Source organism: Xenopus laevis, chromosome 4L (genome assembly GCF_017654675.1).
Source record: "Xenopus laevis strain J_2021 chromosome 4L, Xenopus_laevis_v10.1, whole genome shotgun sequence".
In the NCBI taxonomy this organism is placed as follows: domain Eukaryota; kingdom Metazoa; phylum Chordata; class Amphibia; order Anura; family Pipidae; genus Xenopus; species Xenopus laevis.
In genome coordinates this window covers 115,753,682-115,775,517 of record NC_054377.1, presented here as the reverse complement: position 1 = coordinate 115,775,517, position 21,836 = coordinate 115,753,682, and the positions used below count along the sequence as shown (strand labels likewise).

The 21,836-nt window shown below is 37.4% G+C and overlaps 1 protein-coding gene across 2 annotated transcripts in view; it reads left to right on the top strand.

Annotated features, from left to right (window-relative positions):
- The window catches only part of LOC108714489 (paired mesoderm homeobox protein 1), a 76,394-nt gene extending 56,955 nt beyond the window's left edge, over positions 1 to 19,439 (top strand). The window contains exons 2-5 of one of the 2 annotated variants that reach the window (XM_018258781.2): positions 4,439 to 4,614; positions 12,831 to 13,012; positions 16,084 to 16,165; positions 16,737 to 16,861. In XM_018258781.2, the coding sequence (XP_018114270.1) occupies positions 4,439 to 4,614; positions 12,831 to 13,012; positions 16,084 to 16,135 (410 nt within the window). In that variant the 3' untranslated portion in view covers positions 16,136 to 16,165; positions 16,737 to 16,861. Of the gene's footprint in view, positions 1 to 4,438; positions 4,615 to 12,830; positions 13,013 to 16,083; positions 16,166 to 16,736 lie in introns of both variants that reach the window. The other variant, XM_018258780.2, reaches the window with a different exon arrangement.
- The last annotated feature ends 2,397 nt before the right edge of the window (positions 19,440 to 21,836 follow it).

The following is a 21,836-nucleotide window of genomic DNA, read 5'->3' as shown; positions in this document are numbered from 1 at the left end:
ACTGCTCTATAGATGTAAAGTTTATTAGACGTATTTTTATATTTACCCTGATAATATTTGCACATAAGTCACCTCTTATCTATGGAAAAAGAACCCCCGATTGAACAAGATAATATAGATAATCCATATTTCATTTAGTGTTTTTATCTTTAATGTAGACAGCTATCCTACTCTGAAGATGTGGTCTAACCAATGATTAATCTAAAGGTGCCATTATGCATGAATCTCTTCGTATGATATTGGAACTAACTATTATGCATCTTTATGGATTTTCTCGCTTATTTACGTAGCCGGTTCCCTCTGTGAATATTCTACATAATGTATAGAGATCTGCATGCAATTTAAAAAAAAACTGGAGTAAAGAAGTCTTATGACTGGATGGAAAAATGTGCAAATTGCTGGTGTTATACATTAGAGAGAATATATAAACCCAACTTATGTAAAACTGTTTTTTTTTTGTTCCATCTGCTGTTTCTCTCCAGATGCTGCTAAAAACTCAGCTCTCTGCATTCCTCTCTAGGATTACTGGGAGCTGTCTTGCAACAATAGCTGGAGAGCCTCCGTTTACAATCTACAACACCATAAAGCACATTAATCAACATCAAAATATTTTACTAGTTATAGATGTGTATTTATGAAAACAATAAACAACATATGAAGCTAAAGATTGCGTGCTTTTAAACAGGTCATGGAACTTCGAGGTGACCTAATATTCTCATATTTTTCAACAGGGCGTACATTATTTATCTTCATACACAAGTGTCATATGACATCATGTGACATTACTAGGCAACGATTATAACTGATAACATCACTAAGTACCCTTTATAAGGATATCATTTACAGGATTTGTGTAATTTTGTATTATAAGAAAATTATAAGTCACTAAAGAGTTTCATGACCATATGCCTGTTGCTTCTTTGTGTTTAGACTTTAGAGTTTAGGTTTGGAAATCTGTTACTATAAAAAGATTGTTTGATTCACCTTTGTAGATCCAAATGGTAGAGATTTAAGTAGCTTTAAGAAGGGGTTGGATGGCTTTTTAGCAAGTGAGGGAATACAGGGTTATGGGAGATAGCTCATAGTACAAGTTGATCCAGGGACTGGTCCGATTGCAATTTTGGAGTCAGGAAGGATTTTTTCCCCCCCCCTGAGGCAAATTGGAGAGGCTTCAGATAGGTTTGTTTTGCCTTTCTCTGGATCAACTGGCAGTTAGGCAGGTTAAAAAAAAAAAAATTAAAAGGTTGAACTTGATGGACATGTCTTTTTTTTTTAACCTAACTTACTATGTTAGATACTGACACCAGAAAATATGGCCTATATGTAACTTTTAATGTAGATTAATATTTTGAAAAGAAAATTTTTAGTGTCAGTATCACTTTAAGTGCGGGTGCATTGTTTTTTTAGCTCTAGTCATGGATGGATTTTGTGTAGTAATAAAGTGACAAGGATATGGGTGCACTCAATATGACTGCACTTTCTTGTTTTGTTAGGTACCAGATACAAGTTTGCTTAAGTATACAGCATTAAGAAGCTCGGAACTGTAGCACCTACATATGTATGTATCTAATACACCAATATGTGACATTTCAAAAGGTAATGTATCCCACTTTGATGGGAAATTGTGCATACTAAAGTGGCCTGCATGGACTTTTATTAACCCTCCATATATGCTATAAACCAAAAGAAGTGTTTCTGCTTTGAACCATGCCCTAATCAGCTCTCTTTGGGTGTCATGCTTCCAGTGGTCATACCTTAATTGTCAGACTGTGCTCCCCTCTCGCCTCATGTAATGGGATTATAAACACCATGGGAACTTTGTGGAAGGGACAAGGAGATTGTGGGCAAGGATAAAACTTCAGGATAAAGCTGGTCACTATCGTACGAAATTTGTACAATTTTTGGACTGTGTGTGGAGTATCCCGCATTTTTTGTGCCATGGCAATCGGTCGTTCAGTTGATCGGACAGGTTAAAAGATTTATATCAGCTAACAATAATATCTCTGCATGTATTGATATCAAAGGGGGGCTATCACTACTATTTGTCAGACATAACTTTCATATGATTGTTGTCTGTCAATTAATGGCCCGAGCATCATCTGATTTGTTCTCTTTACTACTTTATATAAATCTGAATGGTTAGTTGCAGGTCGGAGGATTGGCACGGACAATCATTTGTCCGACATAGGCTTTGATCTGCACATCTATGGCCAGTTTAAGACGGTAAAGGTAATTTCACAATACCTATCATGTTGAAGAAGCACCCACCTGTCAATTTACACATGAATGGATTTCAGTGCAAACATGAGGTGTCCACAAGAGAGTGGATATGCGTTTTTCTGTGTCATTACCCTTACTATATATGAGTATGGAGTACTGTTGAAGTATGTGACTGATAGACTAAACCCTTGTTGGACTGCAGCTGGAGTGTTGGAGTTATTATTCAACAAGTGTCGGTTATAAACAGCCAAGGTCCTTATATGACAGTTTCCTAACTGAGCAGATCAGACAATGTGTAAGGAAAACCAATGGTAAAGTTACGGGATCGAATGACGGGGAATGGAAAAACAATCACGGAGTGACTTTGTCTTGTTGCTCTTCCAGTAACATAAATTCACAGATTGTTGAGTTTACAAGATTCAGCAGAACTGTTTCTGCTGCTGGTAAATCCATTTATCTGTGATAAAAAAAGAACACAGGGGACATGGAAGAGTAAAGAAGCTTTAATATTTTACCAGTCCCAAGTGATGCTCTTAACTTCTTTGAACTGTGTGTCAAGTAAAGAACCACTTATATTAATATCCATAGTACTTGTATATAAAAGGGCATGCTGTAACATTCATGGCTTTAAATGTTCAAGTTTAAGATCTCGATTGGATTTAAAGGCATATGTTTATATTCTTTTCAATAGGGTGGGAAAGCGTTTCCACCTACTGAATGTCTCTGCTTCCGATTACTTTCATTTATAGTGCAGTATATCATCTATATATCGTTTAGATTGTTATGTTTTCCAAAACTACCTGAGCTCTCAAGCTATCCATAATGGGACTTATAAAAAGCCACCATGCTTACAGCATAGTACACCACAAGGCAGGTTCACTCACAGGAGAAAAATAATAACAGGAAGATAAAATAGAGCTGGAATATTATGTTTACACTGGATGCCTTAAATTGTAAGGTGTTATTTGCAGTAAAATATATCTGCAAATCCATTTGTCAGTGTTTGATAATTAGAATGTTACAATAGTTCTTAGAAAACAATGTACTAATTGTAACATGCTGTTCCATAGATCATCAATTCAAAATGACACATCTGACAGTTATATGATTTATGCTATAATACAGTTTTCAGAATTTTGTGATTTATTGACTTATACCGTACTATATAAACTAACTAAGTTTGCCTAAAATATACAACTCTTGCTGTTAATTCAGTAGATAAGATTTTGTTTTTCTAAGCACTTGCTGTTTCTGTTATATGTGGGAGATATTCTTACTTTGAAGATCATATTGTAATACTTCCTATTTGTCATGCTTAAAGGGGTTGTTCACCTTTAAATTAACTTTAAGCATGATGTATTTGTAGAGAGTGATATTCGTCGACAATTTACAACTGGTTTTCAACAATCTGATAGCTATGGCCCAAATTACTTTACAAACCATGTACTGATTTGAATGAGGGGCTGGAATATGATTAGGAGAGGCCTGAATAGAAAGATGAGTAATAAAAAGTAGCACTAACAATAAATCTGTAGCCTTACAGAGCATTTGATTTTTAGGGGGGTCAGTGACTACAATTTGAAAGCTGGAAAGAGTCAGAAGAAGAAGGCAAATAATTCAAACACTACAAAAAAAAGGAAAAAGTGAAGACCAATTGAAAGTTGCTTAGAATTAGCCTTTTTATAATATACTATAAGTTAAAGGGATTCTATCATGATTTTTATGATGTAGTTTTAATTTCTAAATCACACTGTTTACACTGCATTTAATTCACTCTACAATATAAAATTTAAAAAAATATGTAAAATTTAATGAACCAGCAAGTGTATTTTTTTAGTTGTAATATTGGTGTGTAGACAGGCATCTCAGGTCATTTTGCCTGTCATATGCTTTCAGAAAGAGCCAGCACTGGGATGGAACTGCTTTCTGGCAGGCTGTTGTTTCTCCTTCTCAATGTAACTGAATGTGATGCAGTGGGACCTGTGTCCCCCCCCCAAAATTCACATATTTGAGTTTTGTCCATTCAAGCTTTTTTCTTAATTAAATATTCGAGTTCTGAGTTCATTAAAGGTATAAAAAAAACCTCACTAACTTTTGATAAATCTGCCCCTAAATGTCCAGTTGCCTTTGACTTAATTCTACTAGATACTGTTTAGATATTTTTCAATATACAATATTATGGCCACTGGACTCAAGATTACCTGTCTGTGTTCTACAGATGAACAGATGAATGCAGAACAGAAGAAGAAGAGAAAGCAAAGGAGGAACAGAACTACATTTAACAGCAGTCAACTGCAAGCTCTGGAAAGAGTGTTTGAGAGGACGCATTATCCAGATGCCTTTGTACGGGAAGACCTAGCGCGCAGAGTTAACCTCACCGAAGCCAGAGTCCAGGTAATTCCTTATACTCTTCCCTAAGTCATTATCATGTTGTGTTTGGAAAGTTTTTATTCACCAACTTAAAAAAATTAACGGAGGACTTAGAGGGAGTAAGTGAATGTCGGTAACGTGAGTAAAGCATACCTGTTAAAGTTATAAGCATATTTAAAGGAAAACGATACCCCCAAAATGAATACTTGAGCAACAGATAGTTTATATCAAATTAAGTGGCATATTAAAGAATCTTATCAAACTGGAATATATATTTAAGTAAATATTGCCCTTTTACATCTCTTGCCTTGAGCCACCATTTTGTGATGGTCTGTGTGCTGCCTCAGAGATCACCTGACCAGAAATACTGCAGCTCTAACTGTAACAGGAAGAAGTGTTGAAGCAAAAGACAGAACTCTGTCTGTTAATTGGCTCATGTGACCTAACAAGTATAGTTTGTTTGTTTGCACAGTGAATCATACAATCCCATGGGGCAGCGTTTATTTTTTAAAATGGCAGTTTTCTATTTATGATTACCCAATGAAACATACTACTAAAAAAGTACATTATTATGAAAACGGTTTATTTACATGAAGCAGAGTTTTACATATGAGCTGTTATATTTTTATAGAGACCTACACTGTTTGAGGGGTATAGGTTTCCTTTAAAGGAATCCTGTCATCGGAAAACATGTTTTTTCAAAACACATCAGTTAATAGTGCTGCTCCAGCAGAATTCTGCACTGAAATCCATTTCTCAAAAGAGCAAACAGATTTTTTTATATTCAATTTTGAAATCTGACATGGGGCTCGACATTTTGTCAATTTCCCAGCTGCCCCATGTCATGTGACTTGTGCCTGCACTTTAGGAGAGAAATGCTTTCTGGCAGGCTGCTGTTTTTCCTTCTCAATATAACTGAATGTGTCTCAGTGGGACATGGGTTTTTACTATTGAGTGTTGTTCTTAGATCTACCAGGCAGCTGTTATCTTGTGTTAGGGAGCTGTTATCTGGTTACCTTCCCATTGTTCTTTTGTTTGGCTGCTGGGGGGGGGGAAAGGGAGGGGGTGATATCACTCCAACTTGCAGTACAGCAGTAAAGAGTGATTGAAGTTTATCAGAGCACAAGTCAAATGACTTGGGGCAGCTGGGAAATTGACAATATGTCTAGCCCCATGTCAGATTTCAAAATTGAATATAAAAAAATCTGTTTGCTCTTTTGAGAAATGGATTTCAGTGCAGAATTCTGCTGGAGCAGCACTATTAACTGATTCATTTTGAAATTTTTTTTTTCCCATGACAGTATACCTTTAAGTAAACAACAAGGTCTCTGCTCAGTAGAACATATTATCCTGCTTTTCTGAACAATTTGGTTTTTTGAGTGATAATCATGGGTCCAGGGCTTTTTATAGTGCTTCCTACTGTAGTCCATATTACAGGTATGGGATCGGTTATCCAGAAACCCGTTATCCAGAAAGCTCCAAATTACAAGAAGTCCGTCTCCCATATGCAGATACTGAGTTCTCATGGATGTACTGGAATATCAGCATGCCAGGCTTTGTTGGCTAAAAATTACTTCTCTGTAGTTTAAGGCACTGTTGGTATTGATCTGAGGGGCTTACCCAATTTAACAGATTTCCACCCAATGAAGCAATTTTTGAAGTCAAAAAGAAGGCTCATCCACTGATGCATTCAGAAAGCCACTGTAGAGTGGACTCCTGCGTGTATTCAAAGGAGAAAGAAAGGGAGCAGGTCAAAAGGAGAACAGCCACATTATGGGGCTTGCATGAGTAATTAATATGGGAATCTGGAGTGCACCAATATCCAGATAAGGTTTTATTGTTCTTCAATATAATGCTGTATATTGTCGAGCTCTTAAACTGCACTATAATAGGTTCTCCCTCTCTTGCCTTGGTGTCACGTGCGGGCAATTCCTTGGTTTCCAGCTGCAATAACTAAAGTGACAAATGAGTCAGGGCCAGAGACCCAACGAATTTGTTAAAGAGGCTACTATTAGGCTTTCCCTTCTTAGATTGTTTTCTTTACAGCTAAACACAATTTTATTAGTTAAGCCCTGTACTTAACTCCTTCACGCAACATCAGAACGAGCAGAAAGAGGGCCTGTTTTTGAAATGTTTATTCTTGGTGATAAAAGGATAAAGAAGGTTTCACAAGCAGTGTAGGAAGCAATAAATATAAGTCTGCCTCATTAAATGCGATCCATGGTTCCAACCTCTGAGTTATGAGTCCGTTCTTTGTAAGCTTTTTCTTACTATGAGGTTTGCCCTTCATAAAGCAGGTTGAGTGAAGGTGTACTTACAAGCTTATTAGGATATAATTGCATTGGAGTGAATATACTCACACTATGAACACCCCCCAATTGGCATTTAATTGGGTTTCCTTTTCTTGGCAAAAAAGGGATGTTGGGAGGGCTCTAACCTGTAGTGTGGTTGGATCTTACATCCAGAATTCAGAAATACATGTCTCATCACACATCATCCGGTTACTAACACAACTTTCACTGCACTATTCATTCTTTGTCAATGTCTGCCAGTGCACCAAGCAAAAAAAAAGAAAGCAGTGGAACTCGTTAGATCTGCAAACACGTTGGGCATATTTACCAAAGACTGAAGCTAATATTCATCTTCACTTGTATGGAACATGATCTTCCATAGAGTTTGCTCTAAAAATCCTTTATAAATGACTATAGAGCAGTTCTCTGCCGTAACTGCCACAAATAAAAGATTAAAACCAATTGCAAATTGTCTCTCTAAATAATACTTTTGCATACATAATAATTTAAAGGTGAACATCCCCTTTAATGGTAGCATCACGGACCTGATGGTGTAATAGCGCCTTGTGTTTATGTATAAGATGAAATTTACTCCTCTGCACCTTTACTTGATTAAGATAAAGAGGAATATATATATATATATATATATATATGATGAGTGCCCAAGTGAAACCACTGAAAATCCCAAAGCAATAACTAATATCATTATCATATTGCTGTGACCTCATAAAAATCTAGGTGGTAAGTAATCTATGGGACCTTTTATCCAAGATTCTCAGGACCTGGGGTTTTCCAGAGAAGGGATCTTTCTGTAATTTGGATCGTCATACCTTAAAGGTGGCCATAGACGTGCAGATTAACCTCACATCGGATGAACGATCGTTCGGTGCCATCTCCCGACCTGCCACTAACCATTCCGATCAAATAAAGTAGTAAAAGAACAGATCAGCCAATGTACTACCTCTGACAGCAATCGTACGAAAGTTTATGTCCAACAAAGCTGGTGACAGTCTCCCTCTGAAAATCATCAGATCGGCAATACATGCAGAGATATTATCGTTGCCGACAGATATTTCTAACCTGTCCGATCAACTGAACGACCGATCGACATGGCACGAAAAATGTCGGGATACTCCACAAACGGCCGGAAAATCTTACGAATCGAAGATTCGTACGATCAAATCTTTGCATCTATGGCCAGCTTAAGTCTACTAGAAAATCATGTTAACATAAATAAACCCAAGGATTAATTAATAAACCCAGGATTAATTAAATCTTAATCTGGATCAAGCAACAGCTACTGTTTTATTATTACAGAGAAAAAATAAATCAGTGTGAAAATTATAGAATTAATTATTAATCCAATATAACGGATTATTTATTCAGCACTTTCTTTGTCATGGATTTCCAGATAACGGAACCCATACCTGTACTAGAAATGACTATGCAGCTCTGTTTCTCTGAAGACAGAAGGGCCCTACATCTCATGTCTACCTTAACATTCCAGGTTTCTGAGGATGTTATTGTAATTATATTCAGACAAAGAGAAAGAAAAGTGCTTACTGCTCCTCAATGTGGGATAGAAAACAATATTCTTATATAATCTCTTATTCTTGTAACATGTGCTGGAGAGAGTGTCTAGGACCATCCTTGTATTTACATTAATTTAATGAAGCCAGTGTTATTAGAACACGATTCATGAAATATTAGTTCTACAGAAGTACCCTGAGAGCACAGCTTGGGATGGCGCTGCGTCTTCTTACACAACTTTTCAATTTCCTGTCTGGAAGGAGCAAGTAGCAATATTGTTTTTAAAAAAGAAAACCTTTATGTTGAGGATTTCCTGTTTAAATAAAATGGACTTCTCAGATGATAACTTATCTGCCAGGTACTTTATGTTGCTTTATATTAATTGTGCGGAACAGAAGGCAGACTACCAAACACTTTTTTGGGGGTAAAAAAATGACTCGGGTTCCATCGTCCCAAGAGATATATAAACTATGAACCATGAAAAGATCTCACGTCATTAACTATCCAATTGTGAAAGTTGGATTTACATTAATTTTTTTCCAGTTGAAATAGGGGTAAATTTACTAAGCTTTGAAAATTTGCCAGCGACGGCTTCGTAGCCATCGCAACAATTCGCCAGATGAAAATTCACTCAGACAACGCTAATTTACTATAATGCAAAGTCCAGGGCGCCGAACGCTGGCGAATTTTCGCTATCGTTACTTCTGCAATCAAAAGAAGATGCACTAGCATTTAATTATGCCTAGCGCAACTTTGTTACAGGTCTTCACCCAGGCTAATTTGCATACGTGGGAAATTTAAAGTTGAATGGACGTATGAGATGCTGCAAATACATTATATTACACAAGTCCAGGGAACCTTAATAAAAGAAAATAGAGTTGTTATAATGCCCTACACATGAGCCCAGTGTATAGTTTATGTGCCATATGTTAGCAAATGTAGGGGGGAACCCGGTTACCCAAAAAATTTTTTCAAGGATTATAAAAGGAAAAGATGCGAGTGTTTTCTCTGGGAAATGTTTCCATTAAAAATATGATGTAAGCTACAGAAGATTGAGGAAGATATATGCACTTCAATGCACTTCGCCTGGTCTGAGCTGGAGAAGGCAAGTCTGGCGAAAGAGGTAACATTCAGTAAAATCCACATCTTAGTGAATTTGCAGAGTAACATCCATTCGCCAGAGGGAAAATTTGCCTGCCGATATAATGAGAATGACCGCTAGCGTCTGTCTCTTTCACCTGCGAAGTTATGCCTGTGCCCGTAAATCAGCGAAGTGCCTGAAAGCGGTAACGCTGACGTTAGTCACTTCGCCCTTTAGTAAATCTGCCCCTTAGTTCAGGGATTCCTAATCTATGGCTCAGGAACCAAATATGCATTTACATACTGTTCAAACTGGGTGTCCATAAACCTCTTTAACACTGGAAATCTTTCTATACAAAAACAATAGAAATTAGGCAAATAGTTACAGAAGTGCTTTAAAGTTTGTGTTTGAAATAGTTTTATTACATTTTCCAGCCTGGCGAGCATCAATTACTGTTTTTTGGAAGTCGTTCAAAAATCTCCTTTATTCAAGCATGACCCACTTCTATCATATGTTTACAATTTTATCTCTACTGTGGGCAATACATTTAGGGTAATGCTATACTGATGGGGTCAAGTCCATTAATTAGTTATTCTATTGGTGACTTTTGTGTTTTACCTTTAGGATCATGAGAATATGTTGTGATTGGAGTATACTCTATATGTATTTTTATTCACTTTGTATAAAGGATCATTTATAAAGGGTAATTGCTTTTATAGAGGTCATAGAACTCACATTTTAAATGAACACAATGCACTGTTTGCAACTGATGACATCACTAAGCGCTGTTTAAAATGATTTATTTTAAAAGTTATTGATGGTTTTTGTGTAGTATATCTGTATTGTGCTGACATACTCCTCACATGGTACAATAAAAGTAGGGCATATATCACGATACATATGAATAAATGGAGGTTTTGTTAGATTGTTTCATGCAAAGTCCTGTGGTTGTATGCCTAGGCAGCACATTAATATTTTACTCATTAAGAGGAATCCTTGCCATGACAAATCTATATAATGTGTTATATTTTGTAAGAATAATTGGTTTGGCGGAGATATCTATAACAAGATGTTATATCTTACTGTGCAGCCAAGGTTCACTTTGGGGGTTGAAAAATAAGAAGTGAACATGATGTTATTTCAAAATCACATTAGCAGACTGAAAATGTAGACTACATTGTGCAATTTCTCTAGAGATCAGTAGTAACTGAAAATTACACAGATGTAGCCACATTTCAGAGGTGTTACATAATAACACATTAAGTTGGGTTGGAAAAGGAGCAAGAGCGTCCGGCAAAGCATCTGTAACACGATATATACTATAAACTGATATGTAAGGATAAACTGTTTGTAAGAATCACGCACGTAAGGAATGCACCAATAACAAAACCATTTAGCTTGCTAGACAATGTTGCAGGTCCAGCCTTCTACCATCAATTTCTGCAAATTTTCAGCTGGGGGAATATCTTTGGGTTATTTCAGGCAGACAGAAAAGTCCATGGTAGAGTCCTGTATCTGGTCATGTACCCACGGGCAAAAAAGTGGGTAACCTGTGGGTTATAACTTTCAGGTGTGAGTTTCTGGGTCTGCAGGTCAGGTTGTGGGTATTATCAATAGCAAGTTTTACTTATTTACACATTTTTAAAAATGTTTCCCCCTGGCCATGCCCACTTCTGATGTCACTTCCAGCTTCCAGCAGCAGCAATTCCTGTTTCTTAGTAGTCAGCAGGTTGTGGATCAGGTTACAGATAAGGTACTTGTGGGTCGGGTAGCAGGTCCAAGCAGGTAAAACTGTTGGGTGTGAGTCTGGGTCAGTGCCGGACTGGCCCACCAGGACACCTGGAAAAGTCCCGGTGGGCCAAGATGTCAGTGGGCCCTTATGCTGCTAGACATGTGGCCTATTTAATGACCATTTCCTATTTCTATGAGAACAAAGAGGCTAAATAGATGGAATAATAGATTATAGTATGTAAAGAAAAGAGACTAGGAGAGTAGAGGTCGAGTGAGGAGACAAATAATAATAGTACTGAGTGGGCCCCTGATCTAAGATTAATTGGTGGGCCCCTATCAGACATTTTTGGGTGGGCCCCTAGTGTCCCAGTCCGACACTGGTCTGGGTGTAAGTTGTGGGTCCGGGTCACGTCCGAGTTTCAAAAATTGGTTCTGTGCAGGACTCTGGTATTATACTAACCAACTTGGAAAGCTCCGTAGAGCTGGTTTTATACAACAGTTATTCTTAAGACCATATATATTGCATCCCTTACTTCTGGAGGGTAAGAGAAAAGACCGAACAAAATAAAGGAATTTAATCTAACGGATTAATGGAACCTCAGTGCAAACTGGCTGCATCTGCTTAAGCATTATTCATACAAGGACAATCGGTAATTCTGATAGCTACTGGGTACTTTCTAAGGGACTGCCTGCAACCGACAAGCACCATGGTCACCTCAAATGGCAAGCAAAATATATGGCATAGGAGGAGTTTAAAACAAAATTGTTATGGTTTCTTAGGGTTTATCTAAGTAAGGGAAGGCAGCTTTGGGCTATCTTTTGTATATGTCCACTCCTATAATAAATACTGTTACTGAAGCAATTCGTATAGGTGCTCCTCCTCTTAAAGGACTTGCCCATTTAATGCTTGGGCAGGGCACGGGGCTACTATACCATTTCATCAGATATATTCAAATAAAAATATTGAGCCCAAAGAGCCTTCTTGCATTATTGTACACTTTATGCTGCCAATGCTTGTGTGTGTGAGCTGTCATTTGTATAATACCACTGGCATTGTCAGGCACCAGTCTGGTAAATAAATAAAAGGGTCAAGGTTCATATAACATATTGTAGTACTTACTGTATAAGTGGTCTGTTTGGTCTATTTACCCAATCCTGCACAACCTTATAATTTCAGAGAGGGAAAATAAATAAAGGATAAGCTGCAGTTACATGTACGGTAAATGATCCCTTAGTATGGGAACTGCATCATATTCTCTCTCTTTTATAAAGGAACAACTATTATTTTAGATATAGTTTATTTAACGTTCACTTGGGACCTACAATTGTACAGTTCATCAGATTAGAAAGTCTACTGTAAACAAACAGAACTGGCTACAGTGCAGAACTAGGGGAGGATAATTACTAACATCTCTCAGTTGTAAAACAAATAGAGTATTCAAGCAATCAACTAAATATTTCAAGTGGAAAATATGCTCAGTAAATAATAAAAAAAAAAGTTTTGTTCATTGATAAATTGATTTGCAGACATTTTCTTGCGCCAACAGAAAGTTATCTAAATGATTCCTCACTACCTCTCTTGGCTTAACAATTTCTGTTATTTTAAGGTTTGGTTCCAGAACAGAAGAGCCAAGTTCCGCAGAAATGAAAGAGCCATGCTGGCGAACAAGAATGCTTCCCTTCTCAAATCCTATGCAGGAGATGTGACCGCTGTGGAACAGCCCATTGTACCCCGCCCAGCCCCGAGGCCCAATGAGTATCTATCTTGGGGCACAGCCTCCCCATATAGGTAAGGGAAATAATATTTATCTTTTATATATATTATTTATGAAGCAGCTTCAAGAGAATAAAGTACCTTAAAAAGACAACCCTACCGAATACAATATCATGTTGGGAGCCCCTTAGCATTCTAAATGACAAAGCACCACTTGTACAAAGTTTATTTAGTTTTATGGGTCTTTAGGGACACAGACCAATGGTGAAATGATCTTCAGCAGCTGTCTCCGTAAGTCTATGGTTAACCGAGACCAGATATTGACATTTCAATTCCTATAATGCAGAAGTGCCGACCCCAGGACACAATGTAGTTGTGATGGCACTTCAAAAAATAAAATCGTATTTTTGAGGCTAGGGAAGCCCAACATATAGAGCTGACTACTCACAGTTGTACACAGAATATGCCATGGTTATTTTGAGAACAGGCTTTTAGGGATCCATAAATTCAAAGTGATATAATCAGCTCTTGAAATAAGAGTCGTGTAGACTTTTAACGTAGACAAAATAACACATTTAGACCCTTGGATCACTCACATTAGCAATTTAAAAACAAACCATGGACCCAGTGTAATTGAATAAAGGCAGAATAAACAGGTTGCACAGCGTTGTTTCTTCTCAAGCTAAATCACTTACAGAGCATACCGAACACACGAAAGGAAAAAGCTCAAAGCCATGGAATGATTATGTTTCCATAACAGTGCATTTGGCCTGAATTTGATGGCAGCTGTGTTTTGTGGCTAAGCTTTCTGGGCAAAGCAGTAAAATATTCCAAATATTCCTCTTTCCAAATATTTCTCTTTGGGTTTCACACCTGAGGTTGATTAATTAGGAACATTACATATCAAAGATATCATATGGAACATGCAATAAAGCTCAGGGAATTGTGTCGGGTACAATATGAGGCATCTAATATGGACATTATTAGCTTATATTTGTAGAAATGTAATTGCAGATATAATATGAAGCAAGACAGGCATCTTCTGGTGTAATAAAATCTGATATAAATATGGCCCCTAAACTGTGGGACTTGCCTCTAGAAGGGCTCAGCCCCTTGGAAGGTGGGTCCTGGCAAAAAGCCAATTAGGATGGAATTTATGGGTGATTGCTGTGTTGGATATTACTAAAATTATAAAAGAGTGACCATTACAGGTATAGGACCTGTTATCCAGAATACTCAGGACCTGGTTTTTAAGATAATGGATATTTCCATAATTTGGATCTTCCTACCTTAAGTCTACTAGAAAATCATGTAAACATTAATTAAACCCAATAGGCTGGTTTTGCTTGGATTAAGTACAAGGTTCTGTTTTATTATTACAGAGAAAAAGGAAATAAGTTTTAATAATTTGAAGTTGTTCTGGTGTCCTGATGGGCCACTTTGATCCTGCTTATATATTTTGAGCTAATTCAGCAAGAAAGAGGCATATTAGAGGGGTTAAAGCTTTTTTATTCACGGTGAGCTTAATCAAGAACAAAATATTATAAGCACAGACAGATACTATTAGACCATAGGCTGTCTGCTGTTACCATAGGATTGCTTGTGCACTTAGCATATGTGTATTGGGAGTTTAATGAAATGAGGTTGTGTGACAGCATTATATCTGTATAATGTACTACTTATGTATCATTAGCACTGTTGCCATGGCAATCATTTTGCCCTGCATCCTTTCCGCTATCATTGGTGGCTCTCAATGGTTTGCAGGTTCCTCTGGCAAAGAGAGGATTAATGTGAATTTAGTGTTATTTCCTTTTGCATGTTTTTACAATGCCTGGATCAGGTAAGTTCTCACCACAAATATTCGGCATCCCAATGAAAACTAAAAAAAGAAAAAAAAAGTATCTGCTGCTCATTAATGTTATAAAAGCCAGACATTCCCTGCTCTTTCAACTGTAATCCTGCTTTTAAACTTCTAGCGTATATGCAGATGTCCAGGGCTTGTAGCTTTATTGTGGGTAATGAGATGTATTTACTTAAGCCATGTTAGGTTTTATGAAAAAATACCTCCAGGCATAACCCTCGTACACAAATACTTTCCCTAGATACAGTTCCACTGTTGGAAATAACTTGCTCTATGCCTTTGTCCACAGCACATACCTTAAATAAATCCCAAATTTGGCTTATTTGGCGGATGTTTCCATAAAGTGACCTTAGCACCTCCTTTTACATTTTGGGCTGATTTTCAGGGACAACAAATATTGTTGTGTATTTAAGTGGAGAATTCAGGTCCTAGCTTTGGACAAGTCTAGTTCTTGTTCATTGTATAACTCCGCTTTAAAGGCAGAATATGCCCCAATTTTTTATATTACTGTAGAGACCAGAAAATATGAGAGCACAGGTTATAATCAGTCTAAGCTTCTTTATTGCTGCTGAAAGTGCACAGGGGATATGAGGGGGACAAAACACACACAGAAGTGATATGATTTTTAGGGGGGTGTATGATGGAGACAGCAAAAGAGCTGTCTTTGTATAAAATGAACCAACACTTATTATCCATATAATATCTGCTACACTTATGGTCCTTGACCAATACATGTAGAACATATAACCACACACCTTCTAGGCTGCCATGACTACACTGCTGACTGCTCTACCATGTTTTCTATGCACAAATGGAAACCTTTCTGTTTGTCATGCTCAGATTTCCACTTTCATTCCATATTTTTGCTCCATTCTACCCTGTTCAAAATGCACAAAGGCCATGTGTTTTGTGGCGACAGAAATGTCCCTCTGACATGCTGATAAAAAAGCCTATTTCTATAAATGTTGCCTATAATTCTCTTTATTGTGATTAATGAAAGGATTAGACTGTATATGTGCCAAACACATGTTGAAGTTGTGCCCAATACGCATAAATGATAAGCAAGCAGATGTTGAATGGAACTAGTCAAGTCAGGACTCACTCTGCACATTCGAGAAGTACTGATCTCTCTCTCTTTTTAAAAAAAAATAGATTGTAAACAGAAAACAGGAACATATTTATTTGTTTATTTGTGTCCGATTAGCATTTTAATAATGTGTAGGGAAGGTCTGGCTTATATCTCCAATACTGACAGCAGACTCTTCTTTTGCCTCCTGCTTTGTAGTGGCTGGAGCCAAACCCCTAAAGTGAGAACTTACCTTTTCCAGGATTGGTGAGGAAATGAGCTCCAAATTACTCCTTCCCTGGTGAGTATGTAACACATACATACAAATCTCACTGCCCCAACAAGAACAGCAGAACAGAGATTTATTAAGAATTATTAAAATGATTCAGGAAAGTTGTTTAAGTGAAATACCTTTAATTACCTAGCTAATGGCATATTATTAATTCGATAGTAAAAACTAATGCAAGTTTCACCCAAAATGTTGCCCCTGTCCATTACCAAAACATGCAATGGATCACCTTTTTGTTTACATAAATTATAGCAGAAAGCAGAAAGCTCCAGATAATCCCGTACACTGTGAAGGTTAGAAAACATGATAAATGTTAGCTATTGAGCAGTATCAAGAGGCGCATAAAATGTCTTTCATGAAATTGGTTTGGGTGACAGTTGCATTTACATTTTTTGCAAAATGCTTTCATGTGAGTGTAGAAATCTGTACTGTTTACTGTGTATGGTTTTGGCAGCTGACTGAAACGTTCCCTTCCATAGAAAATTAGAATACAGCTTAATAAGTGTGCTTTTCTTTAAACACCTTAAAACCATTACCAATGAAAATGGCATTTTATTTAAATCTTTCTGTTTGATTCTTGCAGTGCCATGGCTAGCTATTCCTCTACCTGTGCCAACACCAATCCTGCCCAGGGGATGAACATGGCCAACAGCATCGCCAACCTTAGGCTGAAGGCAAAGGAATACAGTTTACAGAGGAACCAAGTGCCAACAGTCAATTAAAAAGAAGGCCGACTACAGAAATACTATACTATTGCCAAATTCTTTCTTGTAATAACCAAAACCTTATAATGGAATAACGTGGAGATGAGCAGGGTACAAACTGACGTGCTATGAAATATCTCTTTTTTCCTTTTGGAAAAATGCCACCAGCTAGTTTCCATTTTGTTTTTTTTTTTTGTTTTTTTCATGCTTGGCTTTCTATAGTAAAAAGCTTATCCTGCACAAAAACAATTTGCCTCTGTTACATGGATGTCAGCCTTAATTCACAGCACCAGCCACAAGCAGATCTGCCATCTTTTTTTCAGTTGGGGCCCTGTACAAGTGTTACTGTTGGGGTCCCTTGTGCCATATGGAAGAATCTGGCCAACTCTCACTGTATCTGCTGTACCCCAGATGACTGCCTTGGCCACAAGATTTAACAAATACCACCCCAAATACCTTAATTCTGATGCAAAGTGGACACAATTTCTTGAATTACAATTTGTTAAAACGACTCTTGAAAAAAAAAAAAACCATATACTAAAAATAAGCACTTCTTCAAATTGGCAAATGTCACAGGAAGAGAAGAGTTTGAAATCAAAATGGTAACAAAATTAGCGGGGGTCGCCCCTCGGCTCTTATTTAGTCTGTATACTATTCTGTAATTGTCATCACCAGTTTAGAGCTCATTTAGGAGACGGACTGTTTTTCCTTTTCAGCTGACCTATATTATTACCAGCCTGAAAGAACCTTTTTTTTTTTTTTACCATAAGCTAAATATTGTGGAACCAAATGGGGCGCTTATTTGTATGACATATTCCTTTATACAGAAGGGAACATGCGCAAAGTAGTATCTCTAAGTAAAAGTATTCAGTTCGAAAAGCACATATTTATGCCTACCCCATTCATTTATAGAAGCATCTTGTATGGCCGCCCTGAAATTGTACATGAAAGTGAATATCAGAAGACATTTTTTGTTCAGATTATCTGCCTTTAGTTAGAGTTTAATGTCAGCCAATGAAATGAACCTATTGTAACTATTGAAGAATGGCGTAAGCTGTTTGACTTTTGTGTTCCACTGCCTTTTTAACCCCAGTTTGTTTGGAAATAATTCTGAAATTACAAAAATAATTATGAAAATAATTATGAAACTTGCCAAAATAAAAGAATCAACCGGGGAAAGGAAATGATAAGAAAAGCGTGAAAGAGTTACCAGGCAAGGTTCTGCTCCAAAGGAGAGGTAGGTTCCTAGCCAGCTTTTAAAGAGTCCTACCCATTCTCTTATAGAAATGATGTGATGCTATAGAGGGAGTATATCAACCTCCTATCCAAGGGGAATGATCTGACAAGTGGTCACAATCATCAGGCTGCCCATAAAAATACAAAACAAAAGTCCATTCTACATAAACGTATTACTTGATGATGTAAGAGAAGAATTGTTAAGTAATGGTAGCCTTTCTTGAAAAAAGAAATGGATTTCTACTTTGGTTTGTCCGTAAAGGAAACACGGTACAAATGTTGTCTATATCTAATAATACAAAGCAACCAATCAGATGTGAGCTGTCTTAAAGTAGTCCAATCATTGCTATCTGGTTTCTTTGGGTACATGGGACCAGCTTGTTATCTGATTGTTGAAGAAGAGTTATGTACAAGGGTCTAGGGAGTAATTGAATAAAAGGTGCAACTGGTCTAGAAACCCAAAGCATCCAATCAGCAGGTAGCATTTACTGGTCAGCTTTTTAAAACACAGCCAATTGCTATATGTTAGGGTGGTGGCACTAGGGAAGATTAGTCATCAAGCGACAAATCTATGCTACTGTGGGTAACTAATCTCCCTGAAATGCCTTCCTGCCGGCAAGAATGGCATATGTATCGCTTCAGTTTTCCTCTCAAGGAAACCTCGGGTGACTTCGAAAAATGAAAAGACACGTATGCCTTCATGCCGTTTATTTGCATTCTTGCCAGCAGGAAGGCATTTCTGGGAGATTAGTCGCCTGCAATAGAGAAGATTGGTTGCATGGTGACTAAACTCCCCATGTGCCACTACCCTTGCTAAACCTGGGCAAACATTGCCTCTTATATCACACATCCCTATAGAATGCTAGTGATAAGCACTAAAAGTTGATGCAGTTCAGCTCTTCTCCAATATTTATGACTCCAAGTCCCATTAAATATAGTACAGGGTTACCTGCTCTGTAAATAGTTTTTGCTCTCACATCTGTCAAAGTAACTATATCCGAGTTCAAGTTTTTACCTGTACTCATACCCATTCACTTCAACATCCCCTGTGCTCCCCGAAAGGAAACCACACCAGCACCCCCCCCCAAATCTGTAAAGAGCAAAATGATTCTCCAGGGCACTAGAGCTTCTTAAAAAGTCAATAAATCCTTATTCCAATTAAACGACATAAAAAAAGACTTGATTTGTAATTATTTTGTCTGTTACATTTTGTACCACTGACAAAGTTGTCAAAATGCATTATATATATAAATAAATGTGTATAGATATACTTGCCCGCTTCTTAGGATTTTGTTATTTTTTGTTTTTATTTTGTAAAAAAATTAAATAAAAGAAAATATTTTAAAGCATTTGTCTGGGTGAATGATTACAGCTAAAGAAGAGCGTTAAGCAAATAACAGAGCCAGAATGTACTGTACATATTAATAAGGACTTGTACTCTGCTTAGCCTACAGATCTGAAATACATTTCTCACCTTGAACCTGGAATAAAGCTTTCAAAATCTGCCAGTGATTCTTTTCTTTGCTTGGGGCATATTTATCAAAAAAATAGTTTAAGGCAGGTCCCCAGAAGGAACCTTTTGCTAAATATATAAAATATATATGAAAGTACTGCCCTATTGAGAGAACAGTTTGTAGAACAATACAATATTGTGCACTGTATATAATTAATGGACCCTTTGTTCCTCACCTTGCCCCAGTTGTCCATCTATCCACACTATTCCTATTTGATTGTTAGCGGATTCTTGTCTCTGAGGAAGTGTGTTGTCACGAAACGCGTCAGACCTCAGACGCTATGGTTATTTGATTGTATGTCTTAATAAAAAATTTACCTTTTTAAATAATTTGGAGACGAGCGATCTGTGTTGATACCCAGGAGTGCGCGGCCTGCAAATCTACTGTTGGACCTTTGACGTTCCCTCCTAGTGACGGACTCGGGGCTGGCTGCACCCGGGTCACCTTTCCTGCAGGGTAAGATTCCAAGGATTGTTTTTTATCGTGCAAACTCTTGCATAGCGGACTAGGAGTACCCGGTGTTCAGATTAAAGAGTGGGGTCCGGGGCATTGTGCACCCGGACCAACCAATGTTTACGGTGAGCAGGGTTCAGTCTGCATTAAGCTATTTAGTTTGAATCGATACCCGCATTATTGTCGTATTTATTAAGATTAAGCAAATGTTTAGAGCCGGATTTGCTCTTTTTGTAAAATGGTAGTAAATAAGATGATATGATGGATTATAATCACGTATCCATCAGTGGCTTTCTTAATCAATACAGTGGACAGCACTCAAGGGAGACTATTAAGGCAGTTACAAATGGGTAAAACAATTCTGATAAATGATAAATCAATAGGGCCCATTTAGAAGGGAAGGGGGCAAGGTTTAAAGAAACACAACATCTTGCCCAGAGATCTCTATCAGCACCCAAAGGTGCAACTCTCCCAGATGGGAGTACAAAGAGTTATCTCTCTCTCTTATTATGCAGCATTGCGGGGTCATCACTTGGGCCAAATAGAGGTATGGGACTTGTTATTCAGAATGCTCAGGACCTGGGCTTTTCCCGGATAAGAGTTATCCATAATTTGGATACCCATACCTTAAGTCTACTCAAATATAATTTAAACGTTAAATAATCCAAATAGGATTGTTTTGCTTTTGATAAGGATTAATTGTATCTTAGTTGGGATCAAGTACAAGGTACTGTTTTATTATTACAGAGATGACCTTCCGGTAATTTGGAGCTTTTTGGATAATGGGTTTCCAGATAACGAATCCCATACCTGTATATACATTTACCTATCATGTGGATTATTTGGAATTCTCTCTATAAATATTGAGTCACGCCATTCTTTGTTACCTGACCCATACATACAGTAGGAATACACTCAATATGCCATGTGAATGCTGGTGTGTAGCTCCGTTTTTTGGAGTAAAGTCCAGAATAAAAAATTAAACAAATGAATAATAAAATATACAAAATCAAGAAAAAGCAAAGTGTTATTAAAAGATGGTCTCTTGCCAGGGTAACCCCCAGTCAGAGGGCTTGCCAATTTTTGGGAAAACACAAAGCATTCAATTGTAGTAAGAGGTCATCCTGTAGTAAAGCCGTAGCCAAAAATGTTTTTATAAAAGTAAAAAAAATCTTTATTAGGACATGTGTAAGCCTGACGCGTTTCGTAGTAGAGGTGGGCACTTACTCATAGGCTGGTCAAGAAGCAAGATCAGGCATTGAGTAAAGTGGCATAACATTTGAAATGAAAAATAGGAAGTGGGCTGTAAGGGCTGAAAAGTGATTAAATGGGAATGCCTATTCATTTTCTAGAATATAGTCACATGTTGCATATTACTGTGGAGGGAGAAACTGTACATGTCAGACTCAAAATGTTAAGCAAAATGATGTTAAGGAAAAATACTAATACAACTAAAACAAATTGGTTTTGGTATTCTAAGCAATTATGCAATAAAAGGCACTAAGTTTGCTATGGGTTACTGCTCCTAGGCATAGTGCTTTTTATTACAGATGGAGGTTCAAATTCAAAGCAATTGGTCTTCATTATTTTTTTTTTATATAGTTCTTTAACTATTTGCCTTCTTCTTCTGGCTGTTTCCAGCTTTCAAAAGGGGAGTCACTGACCCCATCTAAAAGCAGATGCTCTGTAAGGCTACACATGTATTGTTATTGCTACTTTTTATTACTCATCTTTCTATGCAGACCCTCCCCTATTCATATTCCAGTCTCTTATTCA